The sequence below is a fragment of the Nicotiana tomentosiformis genome, chromosome 4, assembly GCF_000390325.3.
Source record: "Nicotiana tomentosiformis chromosome 4, ASM39032v3, whole genome shotgun sequence".
Taxonomy (NCBI): domain Eukaryota; kingdom Viridiplantae; phylum Streptophyta; class Magnoliopsida; order Solanales; family Solanaceae; genus Nicotiana; species Nicotiana tomentosiformis.
In genome coordinates this window covers 1,815,476-1,833,560 of record NC_090815.1, presented here as the reverse complement: position 1 = coordinate 1,833,560, position 18,085 = coordinate 1,815,476, and the positions used below count along the sequence as shown (strand labels likewise).

General features: G+C 34.8%; 1 protein-coding gene across 1 annotated transcript; it reads left to right on the top strand.

Annotated features, from left to right (window-relative positions):
* The first annotated feature begins 13,888 nt into the window (after positions 1–13,888).
* Positions 13,889–15,104, top strand: LOC138909171 (uncharacterized). Its single transcript, XM_070200355.1, has 2 exons — positions 13,889–14,153; positions 14,458–15,104. Exons 1-2 carry the CDS (start codon positions 13,889–13,891, stop codon positions 15,102–15,104), a joined length of 912 nt encoding a protein of 303 aa, XP_070056456.1.
* Positions 15,105–18,085: the final 2,981 nt, after the last annotated feature.

Genomic DNA, 18,085 nt, shown 5'->3' with positions numbered 1-18,085 from the left:
CACTATGTGAGATTATACTGGGTATGTTGTTGTTGTTGCAGCATCACATAGGATAAGAGTGTCATTAGCTTATAGAATGTGAGGTTTGGATTCTGCTTTGATTTCCTTCCCTACCTGAGATCCTTTGATCCGACACTTCTTTACTGTTGTTTTGAAGATCAAGCCTAGTTCTTCCATGGCCGGAAAGAGTGAATTGATCCCTTTGCCTCAATCCCTTTGGGAAGAGAAAAGACCTTCAGGTTTTTTTATCAATTTACATACAGAATTTAACTGAAGAAACACAGAGATGGCTCCAATTTATCCATTTTTTCTCCAAGTATTTGCGTCAGCAGATGGATTAAGTAATTCCACTTGTTATGGTCAAACATTTTCTCAATGTTTAGCCTGCATAAATGTCCAGAATTTGCCTTGTCTCTTCCTCGTATGAACACGCTCAGTAGCTATTAGAAGAATGTAAGTAATCTGCCTCCCCTTCCTCAACAATGAGTTTATAAATAGAACCAGGTTAGACAATTTCAGAGTGTGATATTTGAATCTTTTTATGCTAAACTTGCTTTTATCATTGTCCTGATGCAATGGAGGAAAGACATTGAACTGTAAGGATCTCTCAAGTCTCAGCTATATCTGACCTTTCTGACATTTAAAAAAGAGAGGGAGAGGAAATGAATGCTTTGCCTCCCAAGCTAGATCTTTCCTCATCACTGTTAATTTGGTTTACTAGTTTACTTTTGCATTTGATTCTTTGCAGACCTGCTGCTGCCTAACAAACTGATGCTATCACTAGATGAAATGATGATTTAAATTTGTGATGCAGATATGTAAAGAAGGTTCTATTTGGACAAGTGCAATATCAGTTGCACTATCCAATTGTCAAGTTATGATAATCGTTAATGGAAGATGGTATTCATTCTTCTGCATTATTTCACATAGAAAACAAGATACTAGCACATGCTTAGACGTTTATTATTGATAAGTATATGCTGAAGTGTGTGACCATCTCATCTAAAAGCTTAAGCTGTTAGAAAGAGCACACTTATATTTACTTAATTATGTCTTCAACACGCCCCCTCACGTGCGAGCTTGATTCTTGTTGATGAGCCTAGCACGTGAAAATACTTTTTGATATTGGGCGGCGGTCAGACTCGAATCCAGGATCTCTGCTTGCTCTGATACCATGTTAAAGTGTGTGACCCATCTAAAAGCTTAAGTTGTTAGAGAGAACAGACTTTTGTTTGCTTAATTACGTCTTCAATAGTATATTTCATTAATGAGAAAGAGAGCCATATGCAGGTGGTATACAACAGGGGAAAACCTTATACAACTTGCTTGGTGTTTTACCACAAACTTCTGCCTATGCATTATAGTTTCAAAAAGCCGCGATAGTGGAGAGAGAGAAGGAAAATAACTAGATAATGTCTTCCTGTCTAGTATACTCAGATTAAAAATAAACAAGCATATAGATTATATATTCACCCCTTGTAGTGCAGTACCAAAGTTGGTTTTCAAGTCTTGCAGCAAGTTTGCCACCAATTTCTGTTATAATTGACATTGATTTTGATTTTGGGGTTGTGGTGGTTGTTTGGGGGGGGGGGGGGGGTTAACTTCTTCACTAGCTCTAGTTTTTTATCTAATGCTTCAAAATTTTCTTTTCCCAGATAGCAGAAGAAGAATTAAATACTAAATACAGAATAAAATATGCTGCTGGTTTAATCTCAACTTATAGTTTGGTCAGTGAAACATGTTAGGGATGAGATATTTGCATCTTTTGCACTCACAGACTTGGAAAACTCAAGGCAGTGAAAATTGACTTTTGATGTTTATCTTGGAGATGAATGGTAGAAGTTGGATCCTTTTCAAGACAAGATTTGGTAGAAAGTTGGTGTGGGATGGCCCCACGGCTTTGGTCTAGTAGCAAAAGCGCAATGCATGATGTATGGATTAGGCGCACCTCATGAGTTCAAATCTTGTCGCAGTTAAGAATCTGGTATTTAAGTGAAGAAAAGTAAAGGAGCCGGCCCATTATCCGACGACTTTCAAACCATGCGTCAGCTGGCCCTGGGTATTTCTCAGGCAACCCGGTGCACTAAGCTCTCGCTATGCGCGGGGTCCGAGGAAGGACCGGATCACAAGGGTCTATTATATGTAGCCTTACTCTAAATTTCTGCAAAGGACTATTTCCACGGCTCGAACCCGTGACCTTCTAGTCACATGACAGCAACTTTACCGGTTACCTCAAGGCTCCCTTCACCTCGTGGATTTCTCGATTATCCAAAAAAGGATGGTGTAGGATGACCCTAATGGCAACCTACTTCCTTCATTTTGTTGGGATGGGATTATTGTCAAAATTCCATCCAGGTGCACTTGCATCCATGTGGTGGTGTGTTAATCTTTGATGTAAGTCCCAGAAAGTGTTAATCTTTGATATAAGTCCCAGAAAATAGGTAACTTGATATTGTGACACTTGTCCATTCAGAAATAGTAAGTCTTTCTAAAAAAGTAGTAGTCTTTAACTAACTCAATTGCTTGCCCTACAAAGCACTAACTAACTGCAACCAACTCTTTTCCTCCTCACCTTTTAAAATGTCCCATTTCTCTTGTCTAAAATCTTTCTTCTTTCAGAGTTGTATTTTTTATGGTGGATTTTGAGTTGCAATTAGAATCTTGTTCTTTGAAAATTTTGGAGATTCCTGTGTAGCACTTTTAGGGGTTCTTGTCATGTTTTCCACCATTGGCTTTTCCTTTTCACATTGGTTGCTAATTGCTTCTGTCATTTCCATTTCTTTTTCAACTGTTTATTTGCTTATTGCAGTGACAAGTTTCATGCTACTTTGACATTGGATATTCTAATGGAATAGAATGTTTGGTCATTTCTTGGGTTTTCTTAAAGGATATTGGTCTATGTTTGAATATTTGTTGGGGTTAAATTAGTGATTTTGGTTGCTCCAGGACTTTGGACTTTGGACTAGTGGTAAGAGTGTTTTGCGTGATGTACGGATTAGGCACACGTCACGACTATTGGTAAGAGGGTGGTGCATGATGTGTGGTTTAGACGCACGTCACGAGTTCGAGTGTTGTTGCAGACAAAAGATAGTATTTAATTGGACTATGGTAGATGGACTGAGCCATTATCCACCGAGTTTTTAATCGTGCGTCATTGGTCCTCATAATCAAAAAATAATTTGATCATATAATGGTAAACCACAAATTTAACTGCAGTTTAACGGGATGTAGTCCAGTTCTCTTCTAGATTTTTTTTTCAAGAAAATTTTCAATTTTAATAAAAAATCACTGAGTGAGTCTAAGCCATGACATTAGTTTACTGGTTTTCTTGACGCCATGTAAAAATTCTGACTCCACCACTATACAACCCTAGAACATATTATAATCATTTTGTTTTAGGTACTTGTGTGTAGTCGACTAATAACGCTAATCAACGACCTTTTGATCTATATATAGTTTGATTAGAAATTGAAAATAAGTCGAGAGATGCTTTAGTACATAGGCGAGCGCAACTTACATTTATTAAGTTCGACTAAATCCAGTATTTTTAATACATACCATAATAAATATGTGAAAATTTACCTAATGGAACCGGCTTCCCTTGAACCATCCTCAAGAAGAATAAGAAAGGATAAGAGAACGGGATTTTCTCTCCAACATGTAAAAAGAAGCATAGTGTCACTCCAACAAAATAGATGCATGCATCAAGGCATTCCGCAAACGAGCGAAGGTTATCGCTCAAGAAAGGCGATCAGCCATGGCAAATGCGATACATTAATTTTTTCTTATTCACTTGTGATGGTAACGGAGAGATTTTATTTAAAACCGATGCATTAATTATCCAAAGGGTCCTAGTACTAAATACTAGATAAGTAAACCTATATCTGGCATAAATCGTTCTCTTTACCTACTTTTAAAGACACAAAATGTTTGTAGAAGAATGCCCAAATTCTGTGATATCATTTTCAAGAAGTGAAGCATGAAGTAGAAGTAAGCACAAAACATGAGTTGTAACTTTCAAACTTTTTTTCAAGTGATTGGGTCTCACCTATCTTAGCCATAAAACAAGAATGGGTTGCACATGCTATCTACTTTGAACTTGTAGATTTGGAAAGTGACCTATCATCAAACAAAATCTCTAAAAAATTCTATTCCAAATTTCTTTCTCATTGGTGAAATTTCAAAGATTTCTTGGAGAATGTCCCACACCCTGACATGATTCACGTGCTATCTTAACCGTGTCAAGTTGTACCAGACAGATAACCTATTATCGAATTACGAATCTTATCTGACAAGTGAGGCTTGCTCAGTTGGTAAAGCACTTTCATCCACAACCGTTAGGTCCTGAGTTCGAGTCACGCTGGAGTAGAGGGGAAGTGTGAAAACACTATAGATTCTCATAATTTGGGAGGAATAAAAAAAAATTACTTATCTAAAATTTCAACACATTTAATATATGAACCTAAATTTTAGTAATGAGTTAAGTGTTAACAAATTTTAAAGATCGAACCTCACTAAATTTAAATTCTAACTCCGCCAACGTGTCTCTAGTGATTCGTAGGCTTTGAATTATGCTTCACAATAATTAATGCAAGAGAGATTACTATTGACACCGAAAGTCTTCAAAAAAAGGAAGACTTAAATTTCCTCCCAAGCGTGCCCTTAAAAGCCATTTTCTTAGGATTTGTGGAGTTCGAACTTGCTTCTGTCCCTAGCTACTATCCTAAGCTAGTTAGTTTTCAACATCTTTTGAGTTCTTTTTTCCCAGCTTGGTATTTGATATTTGTATTGAAGCCCCTAATTAATTCGGATTCGCGCAGCGTAATGCCCATTAAAAGGATAAGTGCTTACCACTAAGAGTTTTTTTTCCTTTCCTAAAACTCAAACTCGAGATCTCTAGTGAAGGGTGAAGGAATCAAATTCATCCCACAACAACCTTTGTGGCGAGTTGCTTTCAAGCTTTTGGTATTAATAATTAATTTATGTATTTACTTCCTAAAGTAAATATCCTAGAACATCTCACTTTCAATTCAATATTTCAATATTGAACATGATTCATAAATAGCAAAAGGAAAAGAATTTAAATCTCATTTTAACTTTTTTATGCTAAATTTATTTTGCTTTTGAACTGTCTTATCTAATTATATTTAACAAAATTAGGCTAAATGTAGAAAGGAGGGAGAACCAATTCATTTACAACGTAACGTGAAGATAAAAACATGTTAAATTTCTAAACAATTCACAATCATTCTCAAAACCCGGTGTCACAAGTGCATGAGCATTTACTAGGGAATTAAAAATAAAATACAGCATCTGTCCAGAATACAAATTAGGCAGGAAAATATAATAACTCTGAAGGAGACTCTGTTAGCTGCAGATCGTAATATAGAATGCAGCTCACCTATGTCCCCACAATTATTAACCACACCTCTGCGCCCACAAGGCCGCTATACATATATATACATGCACAATAAAATGTGCAGCAAGTGTAGTATGAGTACGAAAATAACGTGTACCCAATAAGTATCAAGCCTAATCTCGAAGTGGTAGAGACGAGATGGCCGACTTTGACATTCACTATGGGTCAATAATATTAATTAATCATGAAATAGAAATATTTATATCAACATGATTCACAGAGTTAACAGTAATTTTATTGACTAGTAAAAATAATTAAATTCCTTCAAATGCAGCAATTCTCAATATATTAATTAAATTCTTTTAATTCAAATAAATTTTCAAATTTATCAATTAGTCTCATTTACAGTAATTACAATAATTCTTAACAAGCAGGAATAATAATTCAATAAATTTCAATAATTTTTAATTTATCAATTAGCTCACAAGCTGCAATAAACTATTAAGGTATCCTGTGATTATTATTATTATTATTAAGCACGATTTCTGCCGAGAACGTACGGCCCGATCCAGAGTGTCGTGTACACTGCCGAGGGACGTGCGACACGATCCATAGATGCATCTATCCTGCTGAGGCGTTCGGCCCGCTCCACAAGAAAGGAGGACATTTTCTTATGTACCTCCGGAAGGAAAGTATATTTGTTATGAGATAAATCCGGGAGGAAGAACAATTTCTTTTAACAATTAATTAATTTAAACAGAAAATTAAGCATATGAGATTTCCATCCTTTAATATCTTTATCTAACAATTCACAATATATTCATACATATCAATTAATATTAATTCAATAAAGAATACACTGTACACAAGTAATTCATGCTTTGAGTCCTAAACTACTCGGACTTTAGCATTAATAGTAGCTACGTACGGACTCTCGTTACCTCGTGCATACGTAGCCCCGCAATTATCAATAATTATTCAATTTAATCCCTATGGAGTAATTTTTCCCCTCACAAGATTAGACAAGAGACTTACCTTGTCTCAAAGCCCAGTTTCGATCACGATGTCGTGTCAAAACTTCAATTCGATGCCGAAAAATTCGAAACTATCCAAAGGTTATATAAAATAATTAATACATGTTCAATAATTCAAAATAAAGTTATTAATTCAATTACCCAACCCAAAATGGTAATATTCTTAAAATTCACTCCGGGCCCACGTACCCGGATTTCGAAAAATTTTAGAGGGAATCGTTACCCATAATCTCAAGAACTCAAATATATCATTTCTATTCAATTTCATAACCATTTTCGTGGTGAAAAATCAAAAATACCAATTTCTAGGTTTTTCTTCAAAACTTCAAATTTTTACAAATTTTCATGTCTAAATCCATGTATAGACCTTGTATTTAACTCGCAACTAGTAGGAATCACTTACCTCATGGTTGATGGTGGAAAGGGTGCTCAAAAATCGTCCCCAAAATCGGCTGCAATGAAGAAATGGAATGAAAATGAGTCCAACCCCGGTCTTTAACAGAACAATGCCCAGAACCGTTCTTCTTCGCGTTCGCGACAAATGCCTCGCGTTCGCGAAGGCCAAATGTTCCTGCCCCAGTATTTCCCCTTCGCGTTCGCGTGACCAGTGTTGCGTTCGCGAAGGCCTGTCCATGCAAGGCATCGCGTTCGCGTTCAAGCCATCGCGTTCGCGTAGGCCAAATAGCCTTAGGCTCGTCTCCTTCTTTCTTCTACGCGTTCATGATTGACCCTTTGCGTTCGCGTAGTTTTCTCAATCAATCCCTCCGCGTTCGCGAACTACACCTCTCGTTCGCGAAGGCCAAAAACCCAGCGGCCTCAAAACTCCTCTTCGCGTTCGCGACCCACTGATCATGTTCGCGAAGCACAAGATAGCAGCCACCATTTTCCTTCTTCGTGGACGCGGGACTCCCTTCGCGTTCGCGAAGAACAAAACCAGAACCAATAAACCAGCAGCAACTTTTCATCCAAATTCGATCCGAAACCACCCCAAAACACATTCGAGGTCCCCGGGACCCCGTCTAATTATACCAACCTATCCCAAAACACAACACGAACTTGCTCGAGACCTCAAATCGCATCAAACAATATCGAAACCATGAATTGTGCATCGATTCAAGCCTAATAAACTATTGAACTTCTAACTCCCACATCCGATGCCGAAATCTATCAAATCAAGTCCGATTGACCTCAAATTTTGCACATAATTCATAATTGACATTTCGGACCTACTCCAACTTCCGGAATCGGAATCCGACCCCGATATCAAAAAGTCAACTCCCCGGTCAAACTTTCAAATTTAAATTCTTGTTTTAGCCATTTCAAGCCTAATTTTATTACGGACTTCCAAATAAAATTTCGATCACGCTCCTAAGTCCAAAATCACCATACAGAGCTGCTGGAATCATCAAAATTCTATTCCGGGGTTGTTTGCATATAATTCGATATCCGGTCACTATTTGAACTTAAATATTTTAATGGTTTCATCAAAATTCCATATCTCGGGCTAGGGACATTGGAATTTGATTCCGGGCATACACTCAAGTCTCAAATCACGATACGGACCTACCAAGATTGTCAAAATACTGATCCGAGTCTGTTTGCTCAAAATATTGATCAAAGTCAAACTTGGCCTTTTAAGGCTAACTTAAGGAACCAAGTGTTCCGATTTAACCCGAACACTTCCAAATTCCGAACCAACCATCCCCGCAAGTCATAAATCAATAAAAGCACATTCGCGAAGTTTTATTTTAGGGAACGGTATTCTAAAAGTTAAAATGACCGATTGGATCATTACACTTTGGATTTTAAACTAGCTAGGATTTTTATTATATGTGATAATGTGAAGTGGATTGTTAACACAAAGGTAAATATTATCGTTGTGTGTAATTAGGAGGTCACATGTTCAAGTTGCAAGAAACCGTCCATTTCAAAAATACAAAGTAAAAATGTGTATAATAGACTTAATATAGTCCGAACCTTCCCAGACCTCACGTACAGTAAAATCTTAGTCTATCGAACTGCCTTTATGAGTTTTTGTTGTATATTATCAAATCTTTTGTTTAATGGTAATTCTTCATCGATAAGCTAATTACTATAACATGTACTAACATTAAGCATTTTTAGTGGACATATCGTGGCAAATTACATTATTTCTTAACATTGTTGATTAACACAATGAAATTAAGGAAAATGCAAGTGCATATAAAATACAAGAAATCCCTTTCTGAGGATAATCACCCCCCATGAAAAAATTGGCAATGAAAATACAATTTACTAAATCATAGTAGTTGAGAATTTCAATCTTCTAATTTTTATTTTTATTTTTAATTTATGGTGGAGGGCATATCTCTATATTATATTATATTATAATCCAAGAACATTACATGAACCTAAATGACAATGACCTCCAAAATTAGACTAAATCCAATAATAATGATATCACATTATATTAATCAGACACCACTTCTCATATATAGGAATATAAGTAGCCAAGCTAATCATTTGTAACGTTTACTCATATCACTGATCGCTCTTTTAGTTTATTTATTTATTTATTTTTAGAGTCACACCTTTGTTACGCAAGATTCGTTCTTTCGATTCAGTAGAGCGAGAATCCTTTTTTTAGGAGTATATCAGGGTTATTCTTCTAAAAAATAATAAAGACATTGTTATACCAATAGCCGGCTAGATTCAATGATTACTTATATATATATATATATATATATATATATCATTTTTAGTTTAAGAGATTAAGTGATCGATTATTTGGATTAATTCTTCAATAATAAAAGTAGGGCAATAATTGACTCTTTACACTTACCCCATCTCAACTTTCAATGAAAGTCTCGTCATAAATGATCAAAAACCATTGGCTTCTCCCTTGCTCATTAGGTTTGTGAATTTTACACTATAATTAGGGGATTCAAAATAAATACTAGCCTAAAGTAATTTTGTATTTCAGTCTACACTAGAAGATTTTTTTTTTCAACCACAAAAAAAAAGTAAAAAATAAGACAGTAGGTTTTGCCTGATTTGCGAAGTATAATACTCCTAGGAAAGAGATTCAATTTTCGGATCATATTGTTACACTCACACATTTTGCGAATTTTATAAATTTAAATCTTAAATCTGACTTTGGTACACTCTAGTGATCATGCTATTTTATGTCACTATCAATAACGATACAACGCATGTGCACACATTGTTCTGCAAGTAAATGCATTATTTTATGAACTCTAACGAATTTCAAATGCGAATAATTGAGAATTAATGATCAAAGGAACACCAAAATAAATGCCAACAAAAATCAGTGTTTTTTGTTCAAATGCTAAATCCTAAAGAAAACAACGACTGGTTTTATTGGGGAGAATAGACTAGTGAGATTCTTTGGTTTTGGTCCAAAAATGCTAATTTTTTAAGACTTGATAATAATGATGAAATGAAACTATATACTAACATTTTCAGAAGTCCAAAGTATTAGGATATACTATTAACAGTGCGGTTTAGACATAGTATTGTGTTTTATTCTTTATGGAATAATTATTTATTTTACTTATTCAATTCAATAAAGTACTATTTTAAATAGATCATTTGTTACATGTGTGTCTTTTAATTATGTAGTAGACAATTTAGTGTATGGAGTCTTAGCTCATGCACAGAAGATTAAATAATCGGTTCTCATAATTAATAAACTATGTTCATAATCGAAGATATTATTGAGCAAAATATCTTGATGATTGTAGCGCAAGATTAATGTATAATTTGTCTTGATTATGAGAGTGGTTTTACTTCGACTTCTATACTTAGTGTATATTGAACGGACCAAGTAGAGAAAAGATTTTTTTGTACTGAATATATATAAAACATTTTCTCTAATTTATTAAATGAGTTTATACTCCTAATCTTGATATAATTATTATGATCAGTGTGATTTGTTTATTATTTTGATTTATCAAAAGGTACAACTCTATTCAGAGTTAGTGTATGCCTAATAGATTGGACAATAACGAATATCATTTGTGAAATAATAATTAGTTGATAAAATCTATGACTCGGTTTTGAGTTGGATGATACCCCTTTATGTAAGCTTATAAGTTTTCATGTGAAAACCCGGCCGATGGATTTGGTATCAGTCACATGAAATAGTTTAAGCGGAATTATAAAGGATTTAATTAGTTGATTAAATTAAATTATTACTGATTTAATTTAATTAATTGGTATTTGTGATCTTAACATGGGGAGTTAAAATAAGTGTTAGTGAATTTTTGAAATTCATATTGAGGAGTTCAATTGCAGTTTTTAGTGAAATAAACTGCAATTAATTATAGTAAGAATTAATTCATGCAAATTTTCGAATTAATGCTATAATTGGTAGTCTCTTATTGTTTATGTGGTCCCTACTATACCTAGTAAAAATCTGGATTGACTTGGGTAAAAAGTGACTTGGGAGAAAAGTCATCCTTGAGAGTTAGAGTAGGATTCAACTTGCACAAGCAGAATCCTACACGTTTTTGGAGCTCTCTTTTGGCTGAAAAACGAGTCTACATAAGGAAGACGTTTTTCACCCAATAACTTACTTTTAAGAGTTATATTGTTCTTGCCCACCCAAAAGTATTTTCGTCCAAGGTCTTACTAGGACCATAGTAGAAGACTGCAGCCCTGGATTCTTGCTCTGAGGAGGATTTGTGCATCGTTTTCAAGAGGTTAGTGGTTCTAATCTCGTAATTATATCATTATCCAGTTTACATGTTTGTGATGCCTAGTTTGTATGCTTGCTTCCGCTGCGCATGTTCTAACAGTTGGTATCAGACGCCGCCTTACATCTAACTAGATAATGTAATGCAACATGAATAGAGTAATATTAAAACGTGTTGTTAAATGATACATGTTTGGTATGATTATTCTATGAAAACAGTAGATTAACATACATAATACAATGCTATTTTGTATGGTTATTCTATGTCAAAAACGTGACCTTTTTAATTAGTATTTCAATTCTGAAATTATGGATTAATTTACTATGCATAAACAATGGTGTTATATTAATAACAATCTATTTTTGTTGCATTTTTGTCTAAACAGTGTTGTTTTAATAAAAATGTGACTGTTTTGAATACTATTGGTTCTAAAATTATGGATTAATATACGTAAGTATGAACAATGGTGTTTTGAACGGGTAAAAATAGTGTTGTTTTTCCCATGTTTGTTTGAAAATAATTTTTATATATATAAAAATGACTCTGTAATAATAATATTATTTTGAGTTCTGAAATCATGGATTAATATACATAAGTATATTATGTGATATGAATGCGTCAAAATAATCAAAACCCTAAAAACGACAAAAATAGAATTTGCAAATAGGTCATAAATTTGGAATTCTGAAATTCTGTCAAACTCCGATTGACCTCAAATTTGGTAGGTTCATCGAAAATGACCCAATAAGCAATACTCATCGGTTTTGCTCATGACATACGTCATTTTTTGGGCATTCGGGGTCATTTAGATGGGTTTTTGGCCATTTTTCTATTTTTGGAATTTATTTTTAATATAATTTTTTTTTAAGAAAACAGTGATGGTAGGGTTCAATTCCCATTATTTCCAGTCATATTTTACAGTAATATAATAAATTTATATGTTGACATAGGTCTTCTTCCACATTGGATAAGTTCATCATAGATCATTACTGTAGTTTTGCCTCTAGTTATTTGATTACTTGTATTAACTCTCCAACTGAGTTACATGTTGATTCAATGAAACTAGAGTTTACTAAAAGCGATATTTAACTATCTTAAATTAATAGTTTACTCTCCATCTGAGTTGGTCCTGTTTTAATTTATGGGGTAAATACTTTTTACATAACTCATATATTTTGCATGAATAGTTAAGTTTCCCTAACGAATCTAACTGTTCAATGAGCATGGTTATATGTGTAATGTGCTGTTTTAAATTTAATGTTCTACTTACATAACTAATGATCTATTTAATGTGAATATCTTTCAGATTAACCATGTCTTCATTCAACTCACTTACCTCAATCTTGAACCAAAACAAGTTAGAAGGACCGAATTATGTTTACCGAAAAAGGAACCTTGATATTGTCCTAACTGCTGAAGGTTACAAATTAGTAATCACTGAGGAGTTCCCAGAAAAACCTGATGAAGATGCTACTGATGATCAGGTTAAGGCCTATGACAAATGGGTCAAGGCTGATGAGATGGCACGATGTTCCATTCTTGCCTCTATTTGAATCGATCTCAATGGATCCCTCGTTATTGCCCAGAGGAGAAGAATAGGTAGGGATGACAGGATTAATGGCGAATGTTTTGCAACATCGGCATCAGTCTATGGGGTCTGCTTATGAGATACTCGAAAGTCTCAAAGAGATGTTCGGTAAGCAAAATCGTACGGCTAAGCAGACAGCCATGAAAGCCTTTTTGAACACCAAGATGGCTGAAGGATCATCGGTCAAGGACCATGTTCTGAAGATGATGGGTCTTCTTAATGAACTGGAGGTCCTTGGAGCTGTGATTGATAAGGAATCTCAAGTTGAGATGGTCCTGCAGACTCTGCCTGACAGTTTTCAACAATTTTTCTTGAACTATAATATGAACAAAATAGATTTGTCACTGGCAAAATTGTTGAATGAGCTGCAAGCGGCAAAATCTATTATCAAATAGCAAGCTCCAGTGGTGGTACTGAATGTTGAGATAGCTTTGGTTTCTAAATCGAAAGGCAGTAAGAAAAAGAAGAAGGCTCAAAAGGTTTTGGTACCTGGAGGTGCGGGTGGTGTGAAAAAGCACAGGAAAGTGCTATCATTGCAAGCAATCTGGGCATCACAAAAAGTAATGCCCTCCCTATCTGGCAAAGTTGAATAAGTAAGGTAATTCGAATTTAAATGTCGTTGAAACTTGTTTAGCGGTTGTCTCTACCATATTTTGGTGTGTAGATTTAGGAGCCACTAATCATATCTGTACTACTTTGCAGGGGTTTCAGGAAACGCGGCGGCTAAGTGAGAATGAAGTTTTCGTTTTTCAAGCCATTGGCGAGCCAGCACCAGCTTTAGCATTAGGAGATATTAGAGTTTCGTTTAGTAGTGATAGATTTTTAGTTTTGAAATATGTTCTCTATGTACCTTCTATTAGTAGGAATTTGATTTCGGTTTCGAAAATAATGGATACTGGTCATAATGTTTATTTTGCTAATAACTCTGCTGTTATTAAGTTTAATAAATATTTTATCTACACTGCTGCTAGAGTACACGACCTTTTTATTCTTGATATATCTCCTCATGTGCTATAACCAAAAGAATTAAATAACATTAATCTGCCACATAAAAGAAAACGTATTTTTGAGTTGAGCCAAACTTATTTGTGGTACTTACGTCTAGGTCATATAAAATTTAAATAGGATTTTGAGATTGGTCTCTGATGGACCTTTGAATTCATTGAAAGTGGAGGCAATGCCAACATGTGAATCCTGTTTAGAAGGTAAAATGACCAAGAGACATTTTTCCTCAAAAGGAAATAGAGCCAGCGATAAGTTAGAATTAATTCACTGTGATTTGTGTGGCCCTATGAATATACAAGCAAGAGGTGGTTTTGAGTATTTTGTGACTTTCACACATGATTACTCAAAATATGGATACATTTATCTGTTGCGCCATAAGTCTGAATGCTTTGAGAAATTTAAAGAATTTAAGACGGAAACGGAGAAACGACATGATAAATATATCAAAACATTGCGAACTGATCGTGGTGGTGAGTACCTTTCTGCGGAATTCATTAAATAGTTATCATATTATGGAATTACATCTCAGTTATCTGCCCCAAGAACACCATAACAAAATGGTGTGGCAGAAAGAAGAAATAGAACCCTATTGGAAATGACTAGATCAATGCTAAGTTATTCTGATTTGCCTTTTTTCTTTTTGGGAATATGCCTTAGAAACAGCAAATTACATTTTAAATTTGGTTCTTTCTAAGTCAGTACCTTCACCCCCAGCAGAATTGTGGACTGTGCGCAATCAAAGTTTATGACACATTCGGGTTTGGGGTTGTCCAGCAAATGTGCTGAAAAGAAAAGCGGATAAATTAGAATCGAGAAAAGAAGTATGCATTTTTATTGGATATCCAAAAGGAACTAAAGGAGGTTTATTTTATTGTCCCAAAGAAAAGAAGATAATTGTTACGGCAAATGCCAGATTTTTAGAAGAGGACTATTTAATAAACTATATTCCTAGAAGTAAACTAGTTTTACAGGAACTAAGTAATGGAATAACTAATGACTCATCTCTGGAACGTATTCCGGAAGCCAGTATTGACATACCACTGCATTATTGTAGTGGGAGAAATGTCAATAAGCCGCAGAATGCACAAGAGCAAGTGCATGTCATTTCACTACCCCAAAGAAGTGGGAGTAATGTTGAGCAATCTCATATTGTTGAGCAAACTGAAATTGTTGTGCAACCTACACTTCAGGAAGAAGTTAATGATATCCCAGCACCACAAGGTGTGGAGAATAATATTGAGGCTTTAGTTCTGGAAAATGATGTTGTGATTCAACAGCAAAATCTAACTATACCTGTAGTGACTAGTCGTAGTGAGAGAATTATTAAAAAACCTCTCCGATTTGCACTCTTGGGAGAATCTTATGATAGAATCCCTAAAGAGCCTAATACAGAACCTCTTAATTACGACGAAGCACTATAGGATACAGATGCTGATAAATGGGTTGTTGCTATGAAATCTGAAATGGAGTCCATGTACTCCAATCAAGTCTGGGATCTTATAGAACCACCTACTAGAGTCAAACCCATTGGTTGTATATGGATCTATAAGAAAAAGAGAGGAGTGGATGGAAAAGTGCAAACTTTTAAAGTTAGGCTTGTTGCAAAAGAGTTTACTCAAAAAAGGGGATCAATTATGAGGAAACGTTTTCGCCAATAGCCATGCTTAAATCCATTAGGATTCTCTTATCCATTGCTGCTCATTACGATTATGAGATTTGGCAAATGGATGTCAAGACGGCTTTTCTTAATGGAAGTCTTGATGAGTGCATCTATATGGAACAAGCAGTTGGTTTCATAAAAAGTAGCAATGAGCACATGTTGTATAAATTAAAAAATCCATTTATGGATTGAAACAAGCTTTTAGAGCATGGAATACTTGTTTTGACACATCGATTAAAACCTTCGATTTTGATCAATGTGAAAACGAGTCTTGTGTCTATAAGAAGTGGGATGGACATAAAGTTACATTTTTGGTTTTGTATGTAGATGATATTTTGCTCATAGGAAATAATGTGAGCATGTTGAATTCAGTAAAGGAATGGTTGTCCTCGCGTTTTGATATGAAAGACTTGGGACAAACGGCACATATCCTTGGGATCATGCTTATGCGAGATCGCAAGCGAAGGATATTAGGCTTATCCCAAGCACTTTATATTGATACTATTGTCACCGGGTTTAGCATGTAAGATTCCAAGAAAGGTTTTCTCCCTTTTAGGCATGGAATCTCTCTGTCTCCCTTTGAAGGAGGTCCCTTATGCTTTTGCTGTAGGGAGTCTCATGTATGTTATGTTATGTACTAGACCCGATATCTGCTTTTCTGTTGGCATGGTTAGAAGATTTCAGTCTAATCCTGGACGAGAACACTGGACTGTTGTTAAACATATAATCAAGTACCTGAAAAGGACTAGGGATTATATGTTGGTTTATCACTCAGGTGATCTTGTACCCATTGGCTATACTGATTCCGATTTCCAGTCAGATAGAGATTCTAGAAAATCTACCTCAAGATATGTTTTTACCTTAGGAGGTGGAGCCATAAGTTGGAGGAGTATAAAGCAATCATGTGTTGTTGATTCCACCATGGAAGCCGAATATGTGGCTGCATCTGAGGCAACTAAAGAGGTTGTTTGGCTCACGAACTTTCTAAAAGAGCTTAATGTAGTTCCTTCGGTTCAAGCACCAATTGTACTTTATTGTGACCATAGTGGTGTAGTTGCAAACTCGAAGGAACCAAGAAGCCATAAAATGAGTAAACATATTGAGCGTAAATATCATTTAATTCGGGACATAATTCAGAGGGGTGATGCAAGAGTGTTAAAGATTGCGTCAGAGGACAATTTGGTAGACCCGTTTACCAAGAGCTTGACACAGAAGAGTTTTGACAAGCATGTAGAAGGAATGGGTATTAGAGTTGTAGACCCATGGTTATGAGTCTAAGTGGGAGATTGTTAGGATATACTATTAACCATGCGGTTTGGACATAGTATTGTATTTTATTCTTTATGGAACAATTGTTTATTTGACTTATTCAATTCAATAAAGTACTCTGTTACATGTGTGTCCTTTAGTTATGTAGTAGACAATTTAGTGTATGGAGTCTTAGCTCATGCACAAAAGATTAAATTGTCGGTTCTCATAATTAATAAACTATGTTCACAATCGAAGATATTATTGGGCAAAATATCTTGAGGATTGTAGCGCAAGATTAAAGTATAATTTGTCTTGATTATGGGAGTGGTTTTACTCTGACTTCTTGTTCTAGTATACTTAGTGTATATTAAAGATAAAAGATATTTTTGTACTGAATATATTGATACCCAATTTCACCCTCATGTTTTAATAAAAGTCATATATGTTTTTAAAATATCATTCCTGCATCATCACCAATTTACAGGGGTCATATAAGAATTATTTACAATTTTTCATAATTATTAAAGCTTTAAAATTAATTTTTTCTTGCATTTAGATTATTTAAATATGTATTAATTACCTCTTCAAATCATTTTATGAGGACTCAATAATCAAAATTCATTATTTTCATCTACATATATGTTTCATAATATTTTACTTTATTTTTTCATATAAGTATATTTGTATTTTTAAGTTATTTACATAATTTTACAATAATAGCCTATATGCTATGCATAATTACATTATTTGTGCCAAATAGTATTTTTACATTTTTATAATATTAAGCTATTATTTTCAAACACTTTACTACATAAATAATATTTTTTATGTATTAATTACTTTTTATAAATTATTTTTGATAAACTTTCGTGTATTTAAATTATGGCAAAGCTTTAAAATGAATTTCAGACAAAAAATTGGCCCAAAAAATATTTGGCCCGCTTCATTTTGCCTTCAGCAGCCCAACCAAACGACCCTTTTTATACCTGATCAATACCTGTTTTATGACCCGCCCCATCTCTCTTTTAATCTTGGTCGTTGATCTCAAATGATCAACGGCCCATAAACAATCCCTCTCTTTAATTAACCAAGCTCACCCCAAACCCTAATCTCATTCCCACACTACCAGCCGCCTTTATACTCTCTTGAACCTTCTCCTCTCTTATGCAAACCCTAGCCACCCCCACTCAAATCCCAGTCCCAATCCGATAATCACATGAAAATCTTTCATGATTCCTTTCCTTTCTTGAACACACGGAGACGCTTATCATCTATTAAACGTTACAAGTATTTGGTACTCGATTATTTATGGAAACTGAGTCATTGGTGTTCGTTCAACTTCGAATCTGTATTATCTTCATGTTTCTGACCTGATACACTCACTACCAGGCCTTATGGGTCCGATTCAGTGAGATTTTTACTATTTTTTGTTCTTTATTTCAAACTAGGGCTTGCTTGATTCCTCTTAAATTGATTCTAATCGTTTCTACA

Excerpts from the sequence above, each read along its gene's own strand:
- LOC138909171 (XM_070200355.1), top strand. The coding sequence starts at position 13,889 with ATGACCAAGAGACATTTTTCCTCAAAAGGAAATAGAGCCAGCGATAAG. Across the intron at positions 14,154-14,457 it reads ATTGCGAACTGATCGTGGTG|CAAATGTGCTGAAAAGAAAA; the intron begins GTGAGTACCTTT and ends GGGGTTGTCCAG.